This window comes from Urocampus carinirostris, chromosome 3 (genome assembly GCF_059441175.1).
Source record: "Urocampus carinirostris isolate Australia breed hairy pipefish chromosome 3, RoL_Ucar_1.0, whole genome shotgun sequence".
In the NCBI taxonomy this organism is placed as follows: domain Eukaryota; kingdom Metazoa; phylum Chordata; class Actinopteri; order Syngnathiformes; family Syngnathidae; genus Urocampus; species Urocampus carinirostris.
In genome coordinates, this window is record NC_142351.1 from 42,563,011 (window position 1) to 42,584,313 (window position 21,303).

The 21,303-nt window shown below is 39.9% G+C and overlaps 1 protein-coding gene across 6 annotated transcripts in view; it reads left to right on the top strand.

Moving 5' to 3' along the window:
• Window positions 1–4,067: 4,067 nt before the first annotated feature.
• usp19 (ubiquitin specific peptidase 19) overlaps window positions 4,068–21,303 on the top strand; it is a 31,177-nt gene continuing 13,941 nt past the window's right edge. For 2 of the 6 annotated variants that reach the window (XM_088331946.1, XM_088331944.1), the window contains exons 1-10: window positions 4,114–4,451; window positions 10,272–10,633; window positions 15,003–15,131; window positions 15,214–15,350; window positions 15,464–16,003; window positions 17,985–18,372; window positions 18,452–18,608; window positions 18,715–18,786; window positions 19,821–19,936; window positions 20,985–21,223. In XM_088331946.1, the coding sequence (XP_088188072.1) occupies window positions 10,429–10,633; window positions 15,003–15,131; window positions 15,214–15,350; window positions 15,464–16,003; window positions 17,985–18,372; window positions 18,452–18,608; window positions 18,715–18,786; window positions 19,821–19,936; window positions 20,985–21,223 (1,983 nt within the window). In that variant the 5' untranslated portion in view covers window positions 4,114–4,451; window positions 10,272–10,428. Of the gene's footprint in view, window positions 4,452–10,271; window positions 10,634–15,002; window positions 15,132–15,213; window positions 15,351–15,463; window positions 16,004–17,984; window positions 18,373–18,451; window positions 18,609–18,714; window positions 18,787–19,820; window positions 19,937–20,984; window positions 21,224–21,303 lie in introns of all 6 variants that reach the window. The other 4 variants (XM_088331945.1, XM_088331947.1, XM_088331948.1 and 1 more) reach the window with 4 other exon arrangements.

The window sequence follows — 21,303 nt, forward strand, 5'->3', positions numbered from 1 at the left end:
GTAATAGGAGAACCTTAAAATCGCATCTTAGGCTAACAGGGAGCCAATGCAGGTTAGCCAAAATTGGGGTGATGTTATCGGACTTTTTTGTCCTAGTTAAAAGCCTCGCTGGAGCATTTTGAGTCTGGTCATCGGAAGACCGGAAAGTAGTGCATTACAGTAATAGAGACGGGAGGTAACAAAGGCGTGAATTATGATTTCCGCATCCGACTGAGAAAGTATAGGACGAATTTTAGCAATGTTACGAAGATGGAAGAAAGCGGTTCTAGTAATTTTCTTTACAGGCGTTTTAAAGGATAGATCAGGGTCAAATATGACACCCAAATTTTTAATTGAGTCGCTCTGTGTGATGTGGCAATTGTCGGTGTTCACAGCAGTTTTAGAAAATAAGTCACGGGATTTAAATGGACCAATAACTAACATTTCAGTCTTTTCAGAGTTAAGACGCAGGAAATTGAGTGACATCCACTCTTTTATCTCGGTGAGGCAGGCCTCCAAATTTCCACAGTTTAGTGTGGCAGAATCCTCCATCGGGAGATAGAGTTGAGTGTCATCTGCGTATCAATGGAAACTGATATTATACTTGTGAATAATATCACCTAGTGGAAGCATATAAATGCTGAAGAGAAGGGGGCCAAGCACTGAACCCTGCGGAACACCACAGGTAACACTGAAGATCTCAGATGTCAATTCGCCATGTTTAACGCAGTGTGTCCTATCTGAGAGGTAGGATATGAACCATAAGAGGACATTTCCTGAGAGACCAATCAATTTTTCCAACCGTTCTAGCAAGATATTATGGTCCGGGGGTTTTGGGGTTTTTAAGGCTGTGTCAAATGCAGCACTAAGGTCCAGCAGCAGCAAAAGTGATGATGCGTCAGAGTCGATTGCCTGTAGGCGATTATTGGTTACCTTAATCAGAGGTGTCTCAGTAGAGTGGTTAGCCCTGAATCCTGATTGCATTGATACAAAGAGATTGTTCTCGGACATGAAATCATTCAGCTGCTGTGCCACTACTTTTTTAAGTACTTTAGAAAGAAACGGTAGGTTTGACACAGGTTTATGATTACATAAGTTTTCTGGATCAAGGTTGGGTCGTTTCAGTGTGGGTTTAATGACGGCGGACTTAAAAGCCGCTGGAACTACACCTGAGGAGAGTGATATGTTTAAAATATTTAGAACTGAAGGTGCAAGAATGCCAAAGAGATCTTTAATAAGTGAACCTGGAAGCGGGTCGAACTGGCAAGTCGTCGGTTTGGCCGTATTCACCATCTGTTTAAGATTATCGAGTGACAGTTCACTAAAACGGGACAAAATCCCTGGACAGCCACCATGTCGTGCATCTATAGATTTCAGTGCTTTAGTATGTGTTGAATTAATAATGTCTTTAGCGATTTCTTCCTGTATGCTTTGGATCTTCTTAGTAAAAAAGACCATTATGTCGTGGGCAGAATGAGTGGAGCTATCTGGGATAGTCTGTTGCCTTGTAAGCGATACTACAGTGTCGAAAAGAACTTTGGGATTGTTCTTTTGTGACACAATCACCCTCGAAATCTTTATACTTCAACAAACTATCACACCAGATTTGATGGAAAACCTCAAGCTTGGTAGCGCGCCATTTTCTTTCTGATTTCCTGCATTCTCGTTTAAGGGATCTAGTTTCATCATTAAACCAAGGCGTGCGTCTTTTAGGTGGTGATTTAAGCCGGATGGGCGCTACTGAATCCAGGGCATTAACCAGGGTAGCATTAAATTAATTGGGTGGCCCAATGGGTGGTATGCCAGAAGGTATGCCTGGTGGTAATAATGATAAATAATAATAACCCTCAACACTAACTATGTATTTAAGGTGGGTGAACGCTAATTGTTGATTGCCATGTTGTATTGAATGGAACCGTGTTCTTGTTTGCTTGCTGTTGAGGAATAAATATGCTTAAAGGATGAACCACAATGTCCTGCTTATCTCCTCAAGCATGAGGAAACTGCACTCTCTGGCATATCCTTACCAGGAATTAAGCCAAAACCTCAGCCCCAGAAGAAACATTCAAAAGAAGCTAACAAAATTTATGACGCTACAAAACGTAAACGTACATTAAAAGCATCGTGAAAAGAGGAGTTCACGTGACTTGTAGCAGACGACGCAACGCAAACATTGCATGAATGAAGATGAGTAAATACAGGTACATATTGATGGCAGATGGAAAACAGCGGTCATATACATGCAATGAATGTTATAAGTAGATATATAATAAACTTAATTTTAAAGTGTTGTTCTGTTATATATTCTGATTATCAATCATTAATACTTTGCAACAATGTTTTTTGTTTTTTTTTTTGCGATTAGTCGTCTTATTGTGTTTCAAGTTGTGAAAAATGGGGCAGGCAACTTTTTGTCATGAGTTTCAGACCCTTATAAAGCCAAAAAAGGAAAATCTTTCAAGGTGTATGCCAGGACCAGTTGTTTTTTTAGTGAAGAGCGTCATCCCACTCTTCAGTGATCAGCCTGACCTCGGCATTAACGGGCAGGGACATGTGATGATACTAATACTAGATCCTAAAACACTGGGGATGAACTTTTTAGTATCAACATGACTTGTGGCTTTATTGAAAAACAGACTTTGTGGCGGTGACATGACGTCCTTTTGCAATTGTGACATATTAAAGGCTTCCTGTTTCTAATTTTGGGCTTTCATGCATCTGTTTAAAAATAAACTTTGAGGCAAGGACATTACGTCCTTTTCATTTTGTGACATATCGGCTTCTTGTTTCTTAATTTTCGGCTTTTATATTTTTAACCAACTTTGAGACAAAGACGTGCCATACTTTTGCTTTTGTGACATAGTAATGCCTCTTTGTTTTGTATATTTTGGTATCTTATATTAATATGGATTTGAATGATTAAATAACTACCTGGATAAATAAATAAATATACCAAATGAAAACAAAGGAATAAATGATTTGAAATAAGTCCCATGCAATGTAAAATTGTGTCCATAAATACATAAATAAATTTGTTAAAAATAAAGAATACTGGCAGGTTGTAAAAAATTGATGAAAATATTATGACACAAACAAGATCTCTTCACCATGGAGCAGTGGGTGTGCACCGTGGAGGAAATATTTGTCATGGAGAGAACCACATTTTAAATAAGAATACAGGATATCCATTTTTTGGACGAATGGGAAAAATGGATAGACACTAGGGAAAATAAGGACACCACTTGTGAACGACGAAGAATGGACTTTAAAAAAATACTTGAACATGGAATATATTCCACAACACTGCAATATTGTGTTTGTGTTTTTTGTTTATTTTATTTCTTTTATTTTTTTGTTTAGTTCTTTGTTGGGTTTTTGCCCCCACCCCTTTGTTCTTTGTCTGTTGTATCAACATACTTTATGGTATTTGGAAATTGTGACTTACAGGTGGACACTGACATTGTATTATTGTACATAAAAACCTGCACGAACATCCATCCATTATCTGCACCGCTTATCCTCAGTAGGATCGTGAAGGTGCTAGAGCTATCTTCTGGCAGTGGGCAGGGGACACCCTGAACCGTTTTCCAGCCAGTTGAAGGGCACACACAGAGACAGACAACCAACTCACTCATTCAAATCTAGGGACAATTTGTACCGGCCAATTAACCTTAAAAGCATGTTTTTGGAATGTGGGAGGAAACCTACGCAAGCACGGGGAGAACATGCAAACTCAACACAGGAAAGCTTGATCTCACCTTGGGACAATTTGGACCGGCCAATTCACCTGACAAACATGTTTTTGGAATGTGGGAAGAAACCCACGCAAGCACTGGGAGAACATGCAAACTCCACACAGGAAGGCTTGATCTCATGACCTCATAACCGTGCTGCACACGCACTAACTATTACACCGCCATGCTGCCCCCTGTATGAACTATCCATTCATTTTCTGCACCGCTTATCTATATACGGTAATTAAAAAAAAGAGCTGGCTCTTTTCAATGAGCTACGCCGAAAGAGTCGGCTCTTTAGAAAGAGCCAGAATCCCTATCACGAGTGGATGGTAATGTACTGCACATCGTGCACACACGCAAAGGGGGAGGAGCTTGCAGACCATGTGGTATCAAGGTCCCGGAAGTAGCTCGTCCTCCGTAGGCTTGTCCTGAACAAAGTGAGATTTTCCCCGGGAACGGACGCTCTCAAATGGAACCTAAAGGCTGAACGTCCTTCAACTATCATCTTTTTTGTTCAAAGGCACATTTTCGTCTGTTCAGTCTGAAATGGCTCCCGGACAAAATAACAGAACATTCCAGAAGCACCGCGTATTTGCGACTTCCTCCAAGAGCTGCGCGGCCTACTGAGAGGAAGCGAAGACGGATCGGCAGCCGGCGGAGACGCAACGCCAGTCGACGATCATTGCTACTGGGCGCAACACTTACAAATTACATTTCATATAACATCCACATTTGGTGCGTAAAATGTCTTTTGTTTCCATACTTACGGGGATATCTGTCCCTATATGACCGCAAAGCCTCATTCGTGTGTAAAATGGAGGCAAGCGTTAGCTCTAGCAACGGCTAATATCATTAAGCGATTGGATATTATGACTGCACAATTCAAGCGTAGACAGTCGAGTTAATGCATTTCAAATTATGTTACTGACGATTGTGTATTATTCAAAGCATCCATCTATATTCAGTTTAAGGGTAATGGTGAGTGTAAGGACGCTAGAGCCTCACCGGTGACAGCAAATGTGTATGCAAGGGGAGGGGAAAAGCTCAAATAAACAACATACCTGCAACGAGGAAACATCGACTCCGTGTTTAAGATGTGCGGTTACTTAATCTGTAATGACAGAACTCTTGCTAAAACAAATATTAAGTGCTGTTTTGCGTTTTATTTACCAACTGTTATGTAATATATTAGGCATTGGACCAGGGGAGGCTGTCCATTTCATGGAAATAGAAAATCAGAATTATAGTAAATTGTTGTATTTATTCATTGGGAAAGTTACTTGTAAATTAAAATAACAATTGATGGATTTTCTTTTCAAGTATATTATTAATACAATTAGTTTGTAGCGCGTTGGTTATCGCTGGTTCACTCCTTTGGGGGAATGTTTTTTGGAGCTCCGCAGAATTCGATTTGATTTAATTTTTGTGTTCAAAGTACTACATGTAATGAGCAATGTGCCCTTTGATAAATGTTTTGAGTTCTGTCGTTTTGATGGTTTACGTGGCCACAGATATAAGTTACAGGTGCCCAGACCTACCAGCAACTTGCATGGAAACTTTATTTCCTTCAGGATACCAAAAATTTGGATTTTTTTTGCCTGACTGGGTTGTTAGTGCAAACTCGGTGCAAACTTTTAAGCAAAGGTTGGCAGAGATAGATTTTTCAAATTTTCTTAGGGGATGGGGCGTAAGGTGTCCAAATTTGGCCATGCTCACTCTCAGCAATAGTTTTGTGTCATGTTTTGATTAATGTATCTAACAATACTTTCAATAAAAATTACATTACTTACTACTACTGTGCTTAGATGCAGAGTAAGGCACGCAATTATCTTGCCCAATGGCTGAGGGTGTTTCTGATTTTGGCCCACACCTCAGCCAGAATAAAAGTATTCATAGTATAAGCAAGCTAACATCAGGTAGTTTCATTGGCCTTTTATATAATGGCACTGTTGATGCTTTTCATTAGAGGGAGCAGTGAATAGACTTTTGGTAAGACATCAAAATGTTATTTTTTTCTATATTCTGTATTATATATTAATTTTTTGCTCTGTCAATTAAATGATCAATAAGATGTAGGGACTGGTTTTCTGCAGAACCATAAAGTTTAAAAGGCATTGAATTAATTATTCTAGAGCAGGGGTGGCGAACAAGTTTGACACAAAGAGCTGAAATGTTTAACTGTGAGAGTCAAAGAGCCACACCGCGCACTGACCTGGAGCCAGAGTTTCAATTAAATCCACAAAACACTGTTTCAAAAATTCGCTTTCGCTTTATGGTTCTTTTATCACGGGCAATGTTCCAGGCCACTTTACAAGTGTCACAGTTTCTCCATGCTTAATTAATTGCTGAAACATTTGAGACTGTCTTTTTACCTGGCTTTTCAAGGTGCTCAATTTTTGCTTGCGGAGTTCAGTACCTTTTGGGGAATTCTGTGTCAATATTGGCATGGGCTGTGCTAAAATGATGCTGAAGATTTGAAGTTTTGAAATGGGATATCGTTGTACCGCATAATAAACAGAGTGATTTGCTATTCCGTTCAACAAAAAAGTAAGCATCTTCCCATTCTCCCTGAAATGCCCAGTGTTCATATCCATATTTCCGTTTCGCTTTGCATTTTGCCATTTTGACCATTAGGGAACAGTCTGCATGCTAATGAAATGTTTACCGTATTTTCCGCACTATAAGTATGGATCAGAATTTTCCGCGGATCCGCGGATTTCCGCTGTTTTTGAACCCCAAAGGTCATTCCCGTAAATCGTCTAAATTTGATGAGAAAATATTTTGGGGGGGTGAGGTATGATACGTGACTGTTTCATCACCCCAAGTTAGCAGTTAGAGATCGCGAGAAAAATCGGCAAAAAGAAGCGCAGCGCATTAGATCTATAACACACAACAAATAGATCGACTCCTACCATTGGTCGATAGGTTCGCTGATAACCAATCAGCGGAGCTTTTGTTCAGAGCATTGGCTTTCTCAAACATGGCGCTCCTTCCGGTCTTTTCAAACGGTGAAATGAGTGTTTGAAAAAGTAAATATGAAAATACTAAGAAAAGAAGACGAGGCTTTTGTCTCCGAAATTGATAAAGGAATTAAGAATAAATTTAAGTGGTCATGGCTGGAGAAGACTGTCACAGACTGACATGTATTTTCTTTAAGCATGTTCAGTTTGTGCATTCTATTTTCAAATTAATGATGAATGGTTATTAATGTATATATTTTCATATATATTGTTGATTAGTAGCTAAATACAAGGTCCATCTTCATCATCAAAACACAACAACAATGGTGATGGTTGTAACATTGTAATCCCCCAATTGTTTTAAACATCTTAAAACTGAAAAAAATACATGGTTTCTGTTTTGTTGGATTTAATTCATTCTAGTGCAATTTTCACATAGCAAATAAGATAAATGCCGTTGGCTTCGGGTGGGTTTGCCCCCCTGAGCCCCCCACCGGGCTCCGCCCTGGACCTGGCCGGGGCCTGCGGCCCCTGGACCCTGGCTATTTCAGCTGAAAATGAAAATCTCCATTCTGATCCCTGTATAAGGCACACCCTGTTATAAGGCGCACCTTCAATGAATGATATATTTTTTAAACTTTTTCCATACATAAGGCGCTATAAGTGCATGCTGGTTTAAGATCAGGTAATTGTGCAATTTTGTAATTGTAATCCTGTGCAGTCCTTCGAGACATTTTTGTGATTAAGGGCGTCATAAATAAATGTGACTTGACTTGGCTACAGTAGAGGATGTAGTTACGTTATGCAACCGTTAGATGGTGCCGCGCTAAAGGGAATGTCAACAAAACAGTCAGATAGGTCAGTCAAACTTTATTGATAGATAACAAACAAGCTTTCCACAACTCCTTCACTCCCAAAATGAATAAACAGCCGTTTTATTATTTTCTCTGAGGTAAAGCATTTTTGTGACACATCTTTAACATCTTTGAACAACAGCAAGGCATAACATTTTACTTTTCCTCCATTTAGTCAACACGCAAAAAAACGTCTGATACTGTTATGGTAAATTAAACGTTAGTGCAATCGCAATATACAGGGATCAGAATGGAGATTTTCATTTTCAGCTGAAATAGCCAGGGTCCAGGAATAAAGCAGGGCGGAGCCCCCCCCCCCACGCGTTTTTCAATTTTTCTAACGGCCGCCAGGGTGCGCCAGAGCAATAAAGGAAAGAGTGAGACAGTCGGATTTTGAATTTGTTTGCTACGCAAGAGAAAAAGTGAAAAAGTCGGAATGCCTTTGGGGTTCAAAAACAGCGGAAATCCGCGGATCCGCGGAAAATTCTGATCCCTGAATATAGTGACACTCGTAATGTGCAAAAACAACAAGTGCAAAACAATAACAGTAAAGCAATAACATAACTGTAAAATGTAAAACATTGTAGTGGGTTTTACATAATTCACCCATGGAACCATGGTTCAGTTAGCGAGTTCCTAGGGGGACTCTTAATTCTGCCGGCTCGAGTCACTCTCGTGTTCGATTCATTAATGTTGAACTCTCTCGCTGCGGCTCTATTCCCGTGTTCTACTGCGTGACTGATCGCCTTGAGTTTAAACTCTGCGTTGTAAGCGTGTCTCTTAATAGGAGCCATTTCAAGGTCTTTATACAAACGCACAAATAAAAGAGAATCGTTGTTTAATATTTCCCAGTATGCACAGCGCACTTCTTCTACGCGAAAAATGGAGTCGGTGGCTGCTTACCGTAAGTTGCGAGACCTTGTAATTCAATATTGATCCATATATAAGGCGCACCGGATTATAAGGCGCATAGTCAGCTTTTTTAAAAAAAAATCTGATTTTATGTGCGCCTTATAGTGCGGAAAATACGGTACTTAATTTCCCGGCATTAGACGTAACTTACGCAGATGATTGGCAGTCAGTTATGTGTCCTGAGCAGCACAAAGACAACAAATCTGCCAAATTAATTGCAAAATATTATTATTTGTTATTAATTCTGATGGATTCAGGTGTGTTTTATAAGGGGGAAAAACTGAACATGAAACAAGGGAAAGAGCCACAGTATATAGGAAATATGATGAGGCAAAGAGCGGCATTCTTATTTGCCAAGAGCCGCGTGTTCGCCACCCCTGTTATACAGTAAGGCCTTAATTGGCATTAAAATGTCTTCAAACCAATTTCAAATGTATTAAAACTGTGAACACATTAATAATAACGAAAATTGTATTGTAGATTTAGTACCATTTATCAATTGTCTTTTTTAATATTTCACCGATTTACTTTCGTGGTAGCATGGCGTGACTACAATTACGGAAGTACCAAAACAATGATGTGGTTTCAGTCGGATACATGTCTTGGTTCTACCCACAATACATGTAGCAACTTGGGACAAAGATGTTTACTTTTGACCATGGGAAAGTGTTAATTTAATGAGAAGTTTTTCGCCAAACAAATGTTTTTCGCCGTAGCTAAAAGGTAATGTGTATTAGGCACGATGAATTGTGTGCAAGAAATATTATATCTCATCTCATTAGCTGCACCGCTAATCTTTAGTAGGGTCGCGGGGGTGCTGGAGCCTATCCCAGCAATCATCGGGCAGTGGGCAGGGGACACCCTGAACTGGTTGCCAGCCAATCGCAGGGCACACAGGAACAGACAACTCGCTCGCTCATTCACACCTAGGGACAATTTGGACCGGCCAATCCACCTGAAATGCATGTCTCTGGAATGTGGAAGGAAACCGAAGTGCCCAGTGGAAACCCACGCAAGCAAGGGGAGAACATACAAACTCCGCACAGGAAGTCCGATAGCTGGATTTGAACCCACACAGGAGGTTCCCAAGACCTTAGAACTGTGCCGCACACGCGCTAACCACTGCGCCGCTGTGCTGCCCGAAATATTATATATATATATATATATATATATATATATATATACTTTTTTCAATTGTCTTTATTATTCTATAGTACTTGGTCTTAAATTTGACCTCAGAAGGCATTGAAAAGTCTTAAAAAGTTTGAATTCAACTTGCCTTAATATATAGGAGCCCTAAGAGGGAAAGGAAAACAAGGTGAAGGGGAGCTGTGTCAAAAAAAGTTGAAATGTAATTTTTATTCTTCATATTTTCACAGCAACTTAAATGTATTTGTCATGTTTCCTCTACTACAGAAACCAAAAATAAAAAAAAACAATATGTAATATGTATATGTAATAAGTATTTTTGAAAAGCGCCAGGGAGTCATTCTGCAACGTTTGATTAAGAAATATTTTAAGTTGTACTTTGGGTGATATGGGACACAGGCCCTGGCATTACTACAATTTAATAGATTTTAGTAAATCATCAAACATCACACAGTGAAATAAAATGTGCTGACGAATTAGCTTTTTTTCTGGAGAGTGGGTTTGGTTGTTTTGATGAAATTTGCTCTCAAAAAATTATAAATATTTTGCTTTAATGTCCCCTCAAGTCAAAAAGGGTTCCTGATCCTTGCAATAGATGGTCCATAATTTCAACTGTCAGCCATGTAACAATATGATTATTGAATTAAATATTTTTTGTGCGCTTCTCCTTGATTTGTCAGGTTCCCTTCCCTGCTCTTATTCTGTTTCGGAAGAGGTCACACCAATATCATCGCCAACATAGCTGGGCCAGGAAGAAAGCGGCACACCTCAGATCCAGACCCCAGCAGTGACAGTGAATCCGGCGACGGGAGACCCCTTAGCGCTAAGTGCCTGAGGATGTCTAATGGCAGCGGTAATGGGGCCGCACCCCGACGTGGAGGGGTTCCGAATCAGCAGAGGCGAGGAGGTGACCCTGGATCCGAATTTTCCTCCAGTGCTAGTAAAAAGAAGCAGAAGGATAGAGCTAACCAGGAATCCAGAGAGGCTAAAAGAGCTGCTGCTAGTGCAGGAATAGATGGAGTCCTTGCAGAGGTCAAAAAAGGTATGTAAACACGCCACATTATGGGGGACAAAAAATTAAAACAAGTGACAAAAATATCGTCACTTTAAGTTGGGATTTGCACATTGTTTTATCCTAATTGACATATTTGTTTATATGTGACCATTTTGATCTTCTGAATTTGAGTTTGTAGAACCCATCGATCGGTTTTATAACGCTTCAAAAGAAAGCGTATACTGGTGTATTTTAAGTGTTGCACCACTTGCACAAATAAAAGTCTTCACCACAAAAAGGTGCATACAATGCGGACAATAGAGAATCACGTGCATGGGCATTGTTGCTGAAATGAAGCGTTATCAATTTCTCACCATATTGAGCCTTGCGGCCATCACCGAGTGTTAAGTAGAACGTAAATGCTTTGCACCCAGGTCAAGTGTGTTTGTTGAATAGGTGCACAGCTCCTATTGCTTGAGTGTGCGCTCACAAAGGTGACTGCTTGGCACAATACAGGGAGTGCAGAATTATTAGGCAAGTTGTATTTTTGAGGATTAATTTTATTATTGAACAACAACCATGTTCTTAATGAACCCAAAAGTCTCATTAATATCAAAGCTGAATATTTTGGAAGTTGGAGTGGGGCTTTTTTAGTTTTAGCTATTTTAGGAGGATATCTGTGTGTGCAGGTGACTATTACTGTGCATAACTATTAGGCAACTTAACAAAAAACAAATGTATACCCATTTCAATTATTTATTTTCATCAGGGAAACCAATATAACAGCTCAACATTCACAAATATACATTTCTGACATTCAAAAACAAAACAAAAACAAATCAGTGACCAATATAGCCACCTTTCTTTGCAAGAACACTCAAAAGCCTGCCATCCATGGATTCTGTCAGTGCTTTGATCTGTTCACGATCAACATTGCGTGCAGCAGCAACCACAGCCTCCCAGACACTGTTCAGAGAGGTGTACTGTTTTCCCTCCTTGTAAATCTCACATTTGATGAGGGACCACAGGTTCTCTATGGGGTTCAGATCAGGTGAACAAGGAGGCCATGTCATTAGTTTTTCTTCTTTTAGACCCTTTCTTGCCAGCCACGCTGTGGAGTACTTGGATGCGTGTGATGGAGCGTTGTCCTGCATGAAAATCATGTTTTTCTTGAAGGATGCGGACTTCTTCCTGTACCACTGCTTGAAGAAGGTGTCTTCCAGAAACTGGCAGTAGGACTGGGAGTTGAGCTTGAGTTCATCCTCAACCCGAAAAGGCCCCACAAGCTTATCTTTGATGATACCAGCCCATACCAGTACCCCACCTCCACCTTGCTGGCGTCTGAGGCGGACTGGAGCTCTCTGCCCTTTACCGATCCAGCCACGGGCCCATCCATCTGGCCCATCAAGACTCACTCTCATTTCATCAGTCCATAAAACCTTAGAAAAATCCGTCTTGAGATTTTTCTTGGCCCAGTCTTGACGTTTCAGCTTGTGTGTCTTGTTCAGTGGTGGTCGTTTTTCAGCCTTTCTTACCTTGGCCATGTCTCTGAGTATTGCACACCTTGTGCTTTTGGGCACTCCAGTGATGTTGCAGCTCTGAAATATGGCAAAACTGGTGGCAAGTGGCATCTTGGCAGCTGTACGCTTGACTTTTCTCAGTTCACGGGCAGTTATTTTGCGCCTTGGTTTTTCTACACGCTTCTTGCGACCCTGTTGACTATTTTGAATGTAACGCTTGATTGTTCGATGATCACGCTTCAGAAGCTTGGCAATTTTAAGAGTGCTGCATCCCTCTGCAAGATATCTCACTATTTTTGACTTTTCAGAGCCTGTCAAGTCCCTCTTCTGACCCATTTTGCCAAAGGAAAGGAAGTTGCCTAATAATTATGCACACCTGATATAGGGTGTTGATGTCATTAGACCACACCCCTTCTCATTACAGAGATGCACATCACCTGATATGCTTAATTGGTAGTAGGCTTTCGAGCCTATACAGCTTGGAGTAGGACAACATGCATAAAGAGGATGATGTGGTCAAAATACTCATTTGCCTAATAATTCTGCACTCCCTGTATTGAAATGGTAACGGTGACGTATTAAAGAAATATCCCTGCATCTGGCTGTTACCATAAACCTACAATTCCTATCAGTGTTTTTGGAGGTTTTAGATTATTATTCAAATGGTTTGTCTGCTTGTTTTCCTGTGCGATACGAAATTTGATGTGACAGTAGGCATCACAACCATGCAAAAAGGATTGAGTGTTGTTCCTGACATTTAGACTGAGAGGGGGTGAAAGACAGAGAGGTGAATCACAGCCAAGTTTCAATAGTTGTGTGGTAAACCAAATGGGAAGAGGAGCACGCTCAAAGCGGAGACTTTTTTAATGATACACAGTTGAGTTCAACAGTTTTGTCACATGGAAAAGGTTGCGTATACAACATTTTCCATTTTTCTATAGATTGTCAGTTTTCCCTTTAATTTTTTTTTTTTTTTAAAGTTAGTTTATGGTTTGTGCTTATTTGGCATGGTGTTGCATGGTACAAGTTTTTTATTTGTGTGTTCACCCCATATTAGCCAATGTGTTGAGACTAAAGCTTGTGAGTGTAGTGGCAGACCCTGAATGAGTCTAGGCAGGTGCGCACCCCATGACTCAGACAGTAGAGTGTTTTTTTTTTTATATTGCGTGATTCTGTGTTTTCTGCCATGTTCGTTTCATGCACACAGCTTGTAGAATATAGATTTTTAAAGTAAAATGGTTGAATTACACTATTTTTATCTAACTGATATAGATGTTTTTTGTATGTGTTGTATAGTGCACTAACTTGAAGATCAGAATGTCCTAGTTAGTAAGATTTGACTAGGCGGTCCCAACCATATATCTTACTACAGATGTTCCATAAGCTTTTATCGTAGACTAAAAGCCAACAGAAGTACTCTACCTTTTACCAGACATGGGGACTTGAGACTTAGTGACTTGGACTCGAGTCGACTCGAGTCGCTGTTTTTATGACTTGTGACTTGACTTGGACTTGGCAATCCAAGACTCGGGACTTGACTTGTGACTTGACTTGCCCAAGAAAAAAATACTTGGGACTTACTTGGGACTTGAAGGTGAAGACTTGAGACTTACTTGAGACTTGCACATGTGTGACTTGGTCCCATGTCTGCCTTTTACTACTCACGATACACCATAGGTCAGGAATGTCCAAAGTCCAGCCCTGCGGCCAGTTACAGCCTATGATCAAAATTTTACTGGCCTTCGTCATAAAGTTATCAATATGTGACCGTCAGAAATGTTGGCCACAGTATAACATAAATTTGTTTAAAATAAATCACCAGATGATAGCAGTAGCCCTTCGTCAACCCTTTGCTTTTCTGTGAGAATTGTATCTCACCCCATTTCCTACATTGCAACTGAATGAAAAGAGGAAAGTTGACTGAGGGCCGCCGCTTAAAGGACAAGTGGAAATTGTAGTGTTTTTCCACCAAAAATCCGAAACAAATACGTCTGCCTAATTTGCCAAAAGACTGGCTGTTATGAAAAATAATAATATTGAGAATCACAGCCAGACAAAACATGCTGACTACAACAAGCTTACTGGAGACGAACGCTTTGAAAAGGTGAAGCAACTGGAAGCTGTTTTAATGACACAGCAGCGCTTTTTTACGAAACCCCGCGAGTAAAATGAAAATGCTACAACGGCGAGCTACGAAGTTCTGACGCAGCAACCCTTTCACGAAGGGATTAATGAATGTTAGGCTGAACAGGTCAGCCCTTATACGTTTTCAGCTTACCAAATCTGGCCTGCTTTCTGAAAAGCCACCACTGCCACAAGTCTTAGTGCTATACAGAAAAAAATAAAGTATTTGTTTTGAGCAGGCCTCGAGTGAATTTTTGCATAGTTCTCTATAAAGGAGATCTGAGGTCTTGTGGTGGCCAGAACTTATGTTTTTTTTTCTCTAGTTAATTCCTAACAGTTGGTCGCCGAAATTCTTTTTATGAGCAAATATTGCCCACTCAATGCCTATTGTATCACTCACATTTTTTAGTAACAACTCATATGTGATTCTGTTTAGTTAAAGAAAAGAGAAAATCTGAAAGGAAAAAGCTTGTTTTAAAAAGATCTGATTAGATCAAGAAGTTGGTAAATCTGGTTTAAAACGTCATTAAAGCTCATGGGATAGAAACATGCATGATGGACACTTTTTTCCATCCTATTAAAGAAACTTTATTATCCAGATACGAATACAAAGTTCAATATCCTTTTACTCTTTAAATGATTGTGAAGTGAATGTAATAAACTAATCCTTCCTTTCTCCTCACTTTGTTTGAAGGAACCATTATTTTTATACTTTTACCAAATAGAAAAAAAATGTAAACACGAAATTTAAAACAATTTTTTTGTGTTTCCAGATGTATTTGTGGACTGGAAACAAAATGCCAATGAAGTAATCATCAAGTTGCGTTGTGGGGAAAGTGTGCAAACGATCGAGGATGTCAAAACAACTTTCACTGATACACACTGCCATGTGCATTTCTCAGGTAAATTTGCCAATGCCTAACCTGAAAGATACTTCAGTTAAAGAAAGCATACAAAATGTGGAAATGGTTGGTACTTTTTCAGATGGTCGCGATTGGACCTGCCAATTTCAAGAGGAAATAGAAGCCTCTTGTAGTCGAGTGCAGTACAAAGAAAAAGGAGGCTTCCTGTTACTCATCTTGAACAAAAAGATCCCCATCCACATTTGGCCTTCGCTAAAAGTGAGTCATCATTGAAATTAAGTATGAAGTTATCGCTTCATGCCTTGTATTTTGCTCCCGCCACTTGTTACAGTCTTTATTATTAATGACTGTTTGTATCTACTATGTTCAAGTCAAACAAAAGGGAGAAAGAGGTCAGACCCTTGGAGACCCTTAAGTTTGAGGTGCCAAAGCTGAGGTGTGTGCCTTCAGAGTCATCAGAGCATCTTGAGTTGTCCTCCTCGCTGGTGCAACATCAATCTCAGGCTCCTGCTTCCCCTTCATGCAATGCATCCAAATGCAGTGGCAGCCAATCTGAGCGTACTGTTAAGCGCCATCTAAAACATAAACAGCTTTCTGAAAAATTATCCATCGACTCTGTGGCCGGGACTATGGGAGATAGGGACAGACGAGCTCCTTCCCCCAAGCTGATCAAAGGCAAACAGGAACCCCAAGAGACTGGGAAGAAACACACCATTTCACATCTTTCCATGAACACCAAAGAGGGAAAGTCTTCTACTGAAAGAGGCATGGACTCCCAACCTGCAATGTCACAACAACAACGGCCCAGTGTAGCGCTCCCTCAAATGCCATCGGCACGTGAAGACAGGAGCATCGAACAATTCTTTTGTGAACATGAACAAGGGAATGTGTTTGCTGCTGCTGACAAGAAGGTCAGTACAAATGATTGCTAACCATTGATCACTCATTGTCATGACCTTATTTTCCTCACTGTAATGCACGCCGGATTATAAGGTGAAGCCCCCAAAAAGTATATTGTGATATTTTTTTTCTTATCCATAAGGCCAACTGCACTCTAAAGTGCATGGAATTATAACTCGTTTAAGGGCTAGGGTTGCACGGAAAAATATTGTATTTGTGCATTTATTGATTGGTGGGAATATATCACTCATCCCAATTTTTAAGATCTTTGGGAGCAATGGGAATCTAACTCCGATCACGACGGGAAGCTCGCAGCATACTATCCACTTGACCATTAGGTATGAAGACGCCACATTAAAAGGCTCTAGTTTTTATCTCATCACACTTTTTGGGCATTCCGCGATAAATATTGTCAGATTAAAACTGATCCTTGGTCCAGAAAAGCTCAAGGACCACTGCAATTCACTATTTTATCACAGACTCACAAAGTATTTGCGAAGCGCATGAGATTCTAAACCAAAACAAGAAAAATGAATTATGGGAAGTAATTCAGTTGTCCTGAGGGCATAAACGCTTGGTCACAGTCAAAAAATTTGCATTTACAATTTTTTGGTTTGAGCAAAAAAGAAACATCTAAAACACTTGTTTTTTTTTTTTTTTTTTTTTTTTATATCTGAAACTGTAACTAAAACTGGTGTGATAATAAGATGAAACTTGATCACTTTTCATGTGTCGTCTGTATCCCTAGTGGTTTAGTGGATAGGTTCCGGGCTCTCTCTGCTGCAATCCTGTTTCAATTCCCATTGCATCCAATGTTATGCAATAGTTTTCAACCATCCATCTCCCTAGTGGCCTGGTGGTTAGGATTCGGTGCAGTTACCAATGTCTACTCATGGAGCCCGGTTGTCTCCGTTGTTATGCCATTATGGTCAGAAATAAATGTTATCAATTGATTAAAAATTGGGCAGCACGGCAGTGCTGTGGTTAGCGGGTGTGCGGCAAAGTTCTGAGGTCATGAAATCAAACCTTCCTGTGTGGAGTTTGCATGTTCTTGCCGTGCTTGCGTGGGTTTCCTCCGGGCACTCCGGTTTCCTCCCACATTCCAAAAACATGCATGTCAGGTTAATTGACCGGTCCAAATTGTCCCTTTTTGTGGATGAGCATGTGAGTTGTCTTTCTCTGTGTGCCCCGCGACTGGCTGTTAACCGGTTCAGGGTGTCCCCTGCCCACTGCTCGAAGATAGCTGGAATGGGCCCCAGCACCCCCGTGACCCTACTTAGGATAAGCGGTACAGATAATTGATTGATGATTAATAATTCCACAAATATGGTGATAAATTTCCAATTGTGTGGGCATGTAAGGGGCACCAAATTAAGTGTGAATTTTTCGGCCAATTTGGGTTTTTTAGGTGCGCCTTACTGTCTTGAAAATTCAGTAATTTATTTTATGGCAGTTGAGGTGTATGAAGATAAAACAAATGATTGAAATCTTAATATCAAAGAAGGCCCTATTTCTGTTGCAGTTCCCAAACTATACAAGTTTTTCGTGCATATTCAACAAGGCATCTCAAGTGTTGTTAACACTTTTTTTATTCCCTTGTTTTTCCCTTGTTCCCTTGAGACTGTGTACATTTTTAAAAGATGTATTTTTAATTGTTTTACAACTTTTTATTATAATTTTATTATTTCAAATGTTACTTAATTTCCAACTTTAGTTGATTTATTTGTGTGGAACACTTTCGCCAGGTATGTGGAAACTCGGCCCTTGAGGCCTGTTGTCTTTTGTGTTTTGGCGGTAGCTCTTTGCCAACACACTTCAGTCAAATGACCAGGGATCATTTCAAATTTTGGGTAGAGCTTGCTCATAAGCTGTTCACTCTAATCTATTGTGTAGAAGAGAAACCTGGTTCAAGTGCTATTTAGTACTGGATAAAGTTAGTTTTTTGTTATTAAATGCAAACTGTATTGATAATTTTGATTTCATTTTCTTTAGGAGGCAAATAAACCTTATCAATTCGTAGACACACAGCACATTGTGTCTGAAAGCAGAAATGGTGGAATTCAACCTGCGGTTAGTGTAAGCACAAGTGGCTCACTAAAAACTTGGGTCTCTAACAATCCTGCTGACTCGGCCTCTAAAGAAAGTCATGCAAATATAAATGATAAAGAGACAGAAAAAGAGTCTCAGCCTCTTGAATTGGTGCAGGATGCTAAAACTCTACAACATGCTGGCTTGAGAGACGCTACCAGCGTCCTCTCTCAAGGGCTGTCTGTCAAAAAAGAACCATCAACAGGCCCGACCATGGTTCAGGTTTGCTGGGATGGAGAAGAGAAACGTGACCAGTCCAAAGAGGATCCATCTCTCACAAAGCAACAAGAAGGTTTGTCTTTGTGTTAGTTTCCCTTTGGCCCTGTGCTTTGTCTTAATTATTAAGTTAAGTCTATATATTACCCCTGTAGTGCCTGAGCCAATGGTAAACCTCCAATCTCTGAAGAATGACTCATATGAGAAAGGCACAGACTTGATGGTTGTCAATGTCTATGTAAAGAGCATCTCCAGGGACAAATCCAGAGTACTTTTTAGGGAGCAGGACTTCACTCTCATCTTCCAAACAAGGTAAAGGACAAAACCTCCAGTGTTTGCTTCACTTAATTTTCTGGAAATGTATATCCATTTCGAGCCAATGACAAATCATATTGTCTCACCGTTTTTCTTTTCATAGTGACGCAAACTTTCTTCGGCTTTACCCAGACTGTGGACCAAGTACAGTCTTTAAGTGGCAAGTAAAACTCAGGTAACCCCATGCATTCTTCATATTCATTCAAATTAGCATTATTTATGTTTGTGTGGAGATAGTTGATGTTTGGTGGGTGGAATCCCTTAACCTTTAGGGTAATCGGCTTCGCTACAGTTTAACTGTACGGGTCAGGTGTATCGACATTTCGTTCTGTGTGCATTGTTACATAGAATGACAATACAAGGAAATTATTATTATTATTCTTATAATAGGGCCACCATTTCCTGTGGTGTGTCTTGGCTAAGTGCAGACTGGTGGTGCCCATCCCTCTCTAGCCCAACCGGGGATAGAATTTTTTTTTTCTTTTTTAAATACCATCAATGCTGTATTGCTTGCCATGATGCAATCTTTTTTTAAATGTATTCAATAACATTGCAAATCGGTAAAAAAAAGCCTAAACGACTCCAAAATTAGTTCTACCAGTTATTTAGAGAAATGCGTTATTTTGATTAAAATGTATAATATGACCATTTCAAATCTCTAAGTACTCTTTTTCAAATCAGCTTCATTTGATAAATGCTTGTAGTAGAATTATCACCAGCATGGAGGAGGAAAAAAATGCATGGAAGGCTAACATCGTACGAAGCTATTTTGTTTTCATGAAAGGGCAAGTTGTTGGATCACAATAATGTGCCCCAACTCTCTGAAAAAACTCAACTTTGTCATGTTGAAATGCCAATTCTTTAAGTAAAGTTTATTATGTCTCCTAAATTGTTTTTTTTTTTCCTTTCGGCAGAGATTATTTTTTACAACTTGTCGATGTCATGAAAATGTGTGTCTTCGCTCCCACTCTTTTAAAAATTGATGCATGTCTTGTACGATTTCAAGGGGAAAAAAACAAAACAAAAGAAAGGCCTTATTGTGCATTTACTCTTTAAACTGACATTTATTTGTGAAATCTGCTACGATTTTGTGAGATACTGTAGACCATAGTTGGAAAGTTCTCTTTCCATGGTAATATTTAATTTTTAGATATTTTTGTCTCATAAGCCTGACCCATCTCTTGTTCTTGTGCACCATTCCTACTTCAGGAACCTGATAAAACCTGAGCAGTGCTCCTACTCTTTCACGGTATCCCGAGTAGACATTACTCTGAAGAAAAGACTCAGTCAACGCTGGGAGGGTTTAGAGGCCCCTGCCACACAAGGTCTGATGCCAAGCTTCTACTTGACAGTGTTGAGATATGTGGCATTTTTCATCATGTGGTCCGTTACTATCAACTGTCTCAAACAAACACATGCTTAATAAATCGCACATTTTGCTATAGATTCAGGCAGGTTTTCTTTCACCACATCATGGGGGGGACATTATGGGTTTATTTGCTGATATCTAATTTTAAAAAGACTAAAGACGATCGTGCGGAAGTTGAATTTGTTCGTAATCTGCTTTAGTGCTATATTTTGTATGCTTAAGGGTTATGCAAGTACGTTTAAGGCTTGTATGAGTAATCTGTATTGGTTTGTACTAAAAGATAAAACATTTCATAAAATAATATGCTCTATAAAGATAAATAAAGAGAAGTTTAACGTACTTTTGGAAGATGCGCTTCAACAGTTAAGCGACTTCCTCTTCTGCGGTAAAAAGTGGCCGAAAAAAAGCGATCCGACGATTTTCTCTACAGCATCAAGCTTCGACATTCCACTTTCATTTCAAAAGAAACCGCTCGCCTCTTCTTTACACTTTACACCAACCATATTGAACGGCTGCACAAGATATTAAACAATAAAAATGTCAAAGGTCGCGCTGGAGATACAGTATAGAATGTTAATACACAAACTAGGAAGAGGAAGCGGATTTCTTCTTCAGGGTGAATGCTGGGGTACCTTTTACAGCGCCACCACACGACTGTAGTTGCGGAAAGAAGCACTACATTAATTTCCTGTTCTCAGAAAAAGGTGTTCACAATACAAAAATTAAGTTACAGAAACGTCCGGATATTTTTCGACATCCCCAAAAAATGTTCGGGTCTACTGTTTTTTTGTAAGTCGATTGGTCGTAGTAAGTCGGAGAGCGTCTGTATTTGAGAAAACTGGCAGCTTATTGTTTAGCTGTTTTTTTGTTTTTTTTTTTAAGCTTTTAATAGCTTCATACATGGGTCGAATTAACATACATGAGTCAGCTTTTTTTCCTGTGCTCTGTTTCATATTGGTATCACTGCCATTTCTAACCACAAGTTATTTTGTCCTCTGTTTAAGGTGCAGTGGGTGGCGCCAAGGTGGCTGTGCCATCGAGCCCTGTGTGCACAGAAAAGAGCAAACCATGCAGCAGCCAGCACAGCCTGCCAACCAAGGAAGAGCCCCCAAGGGTTTGTGAGGAGAAACCAAAGGTCCCTAAAGCGCCACCCAGAGTGGAGGACAGTTGTTTGGAGATGGTAGCTCCTCGTACCGTCTCTGAACACGTTGCTATCACGAAGCCAGAGCCCACTGTTATCACAGTAAGTTAGGGAATGCAGCTCCTTTCCACCCCCCAGAAATAATGGGTTTTAAGTTATGTTCAAGCAATTCCCCCTCATTT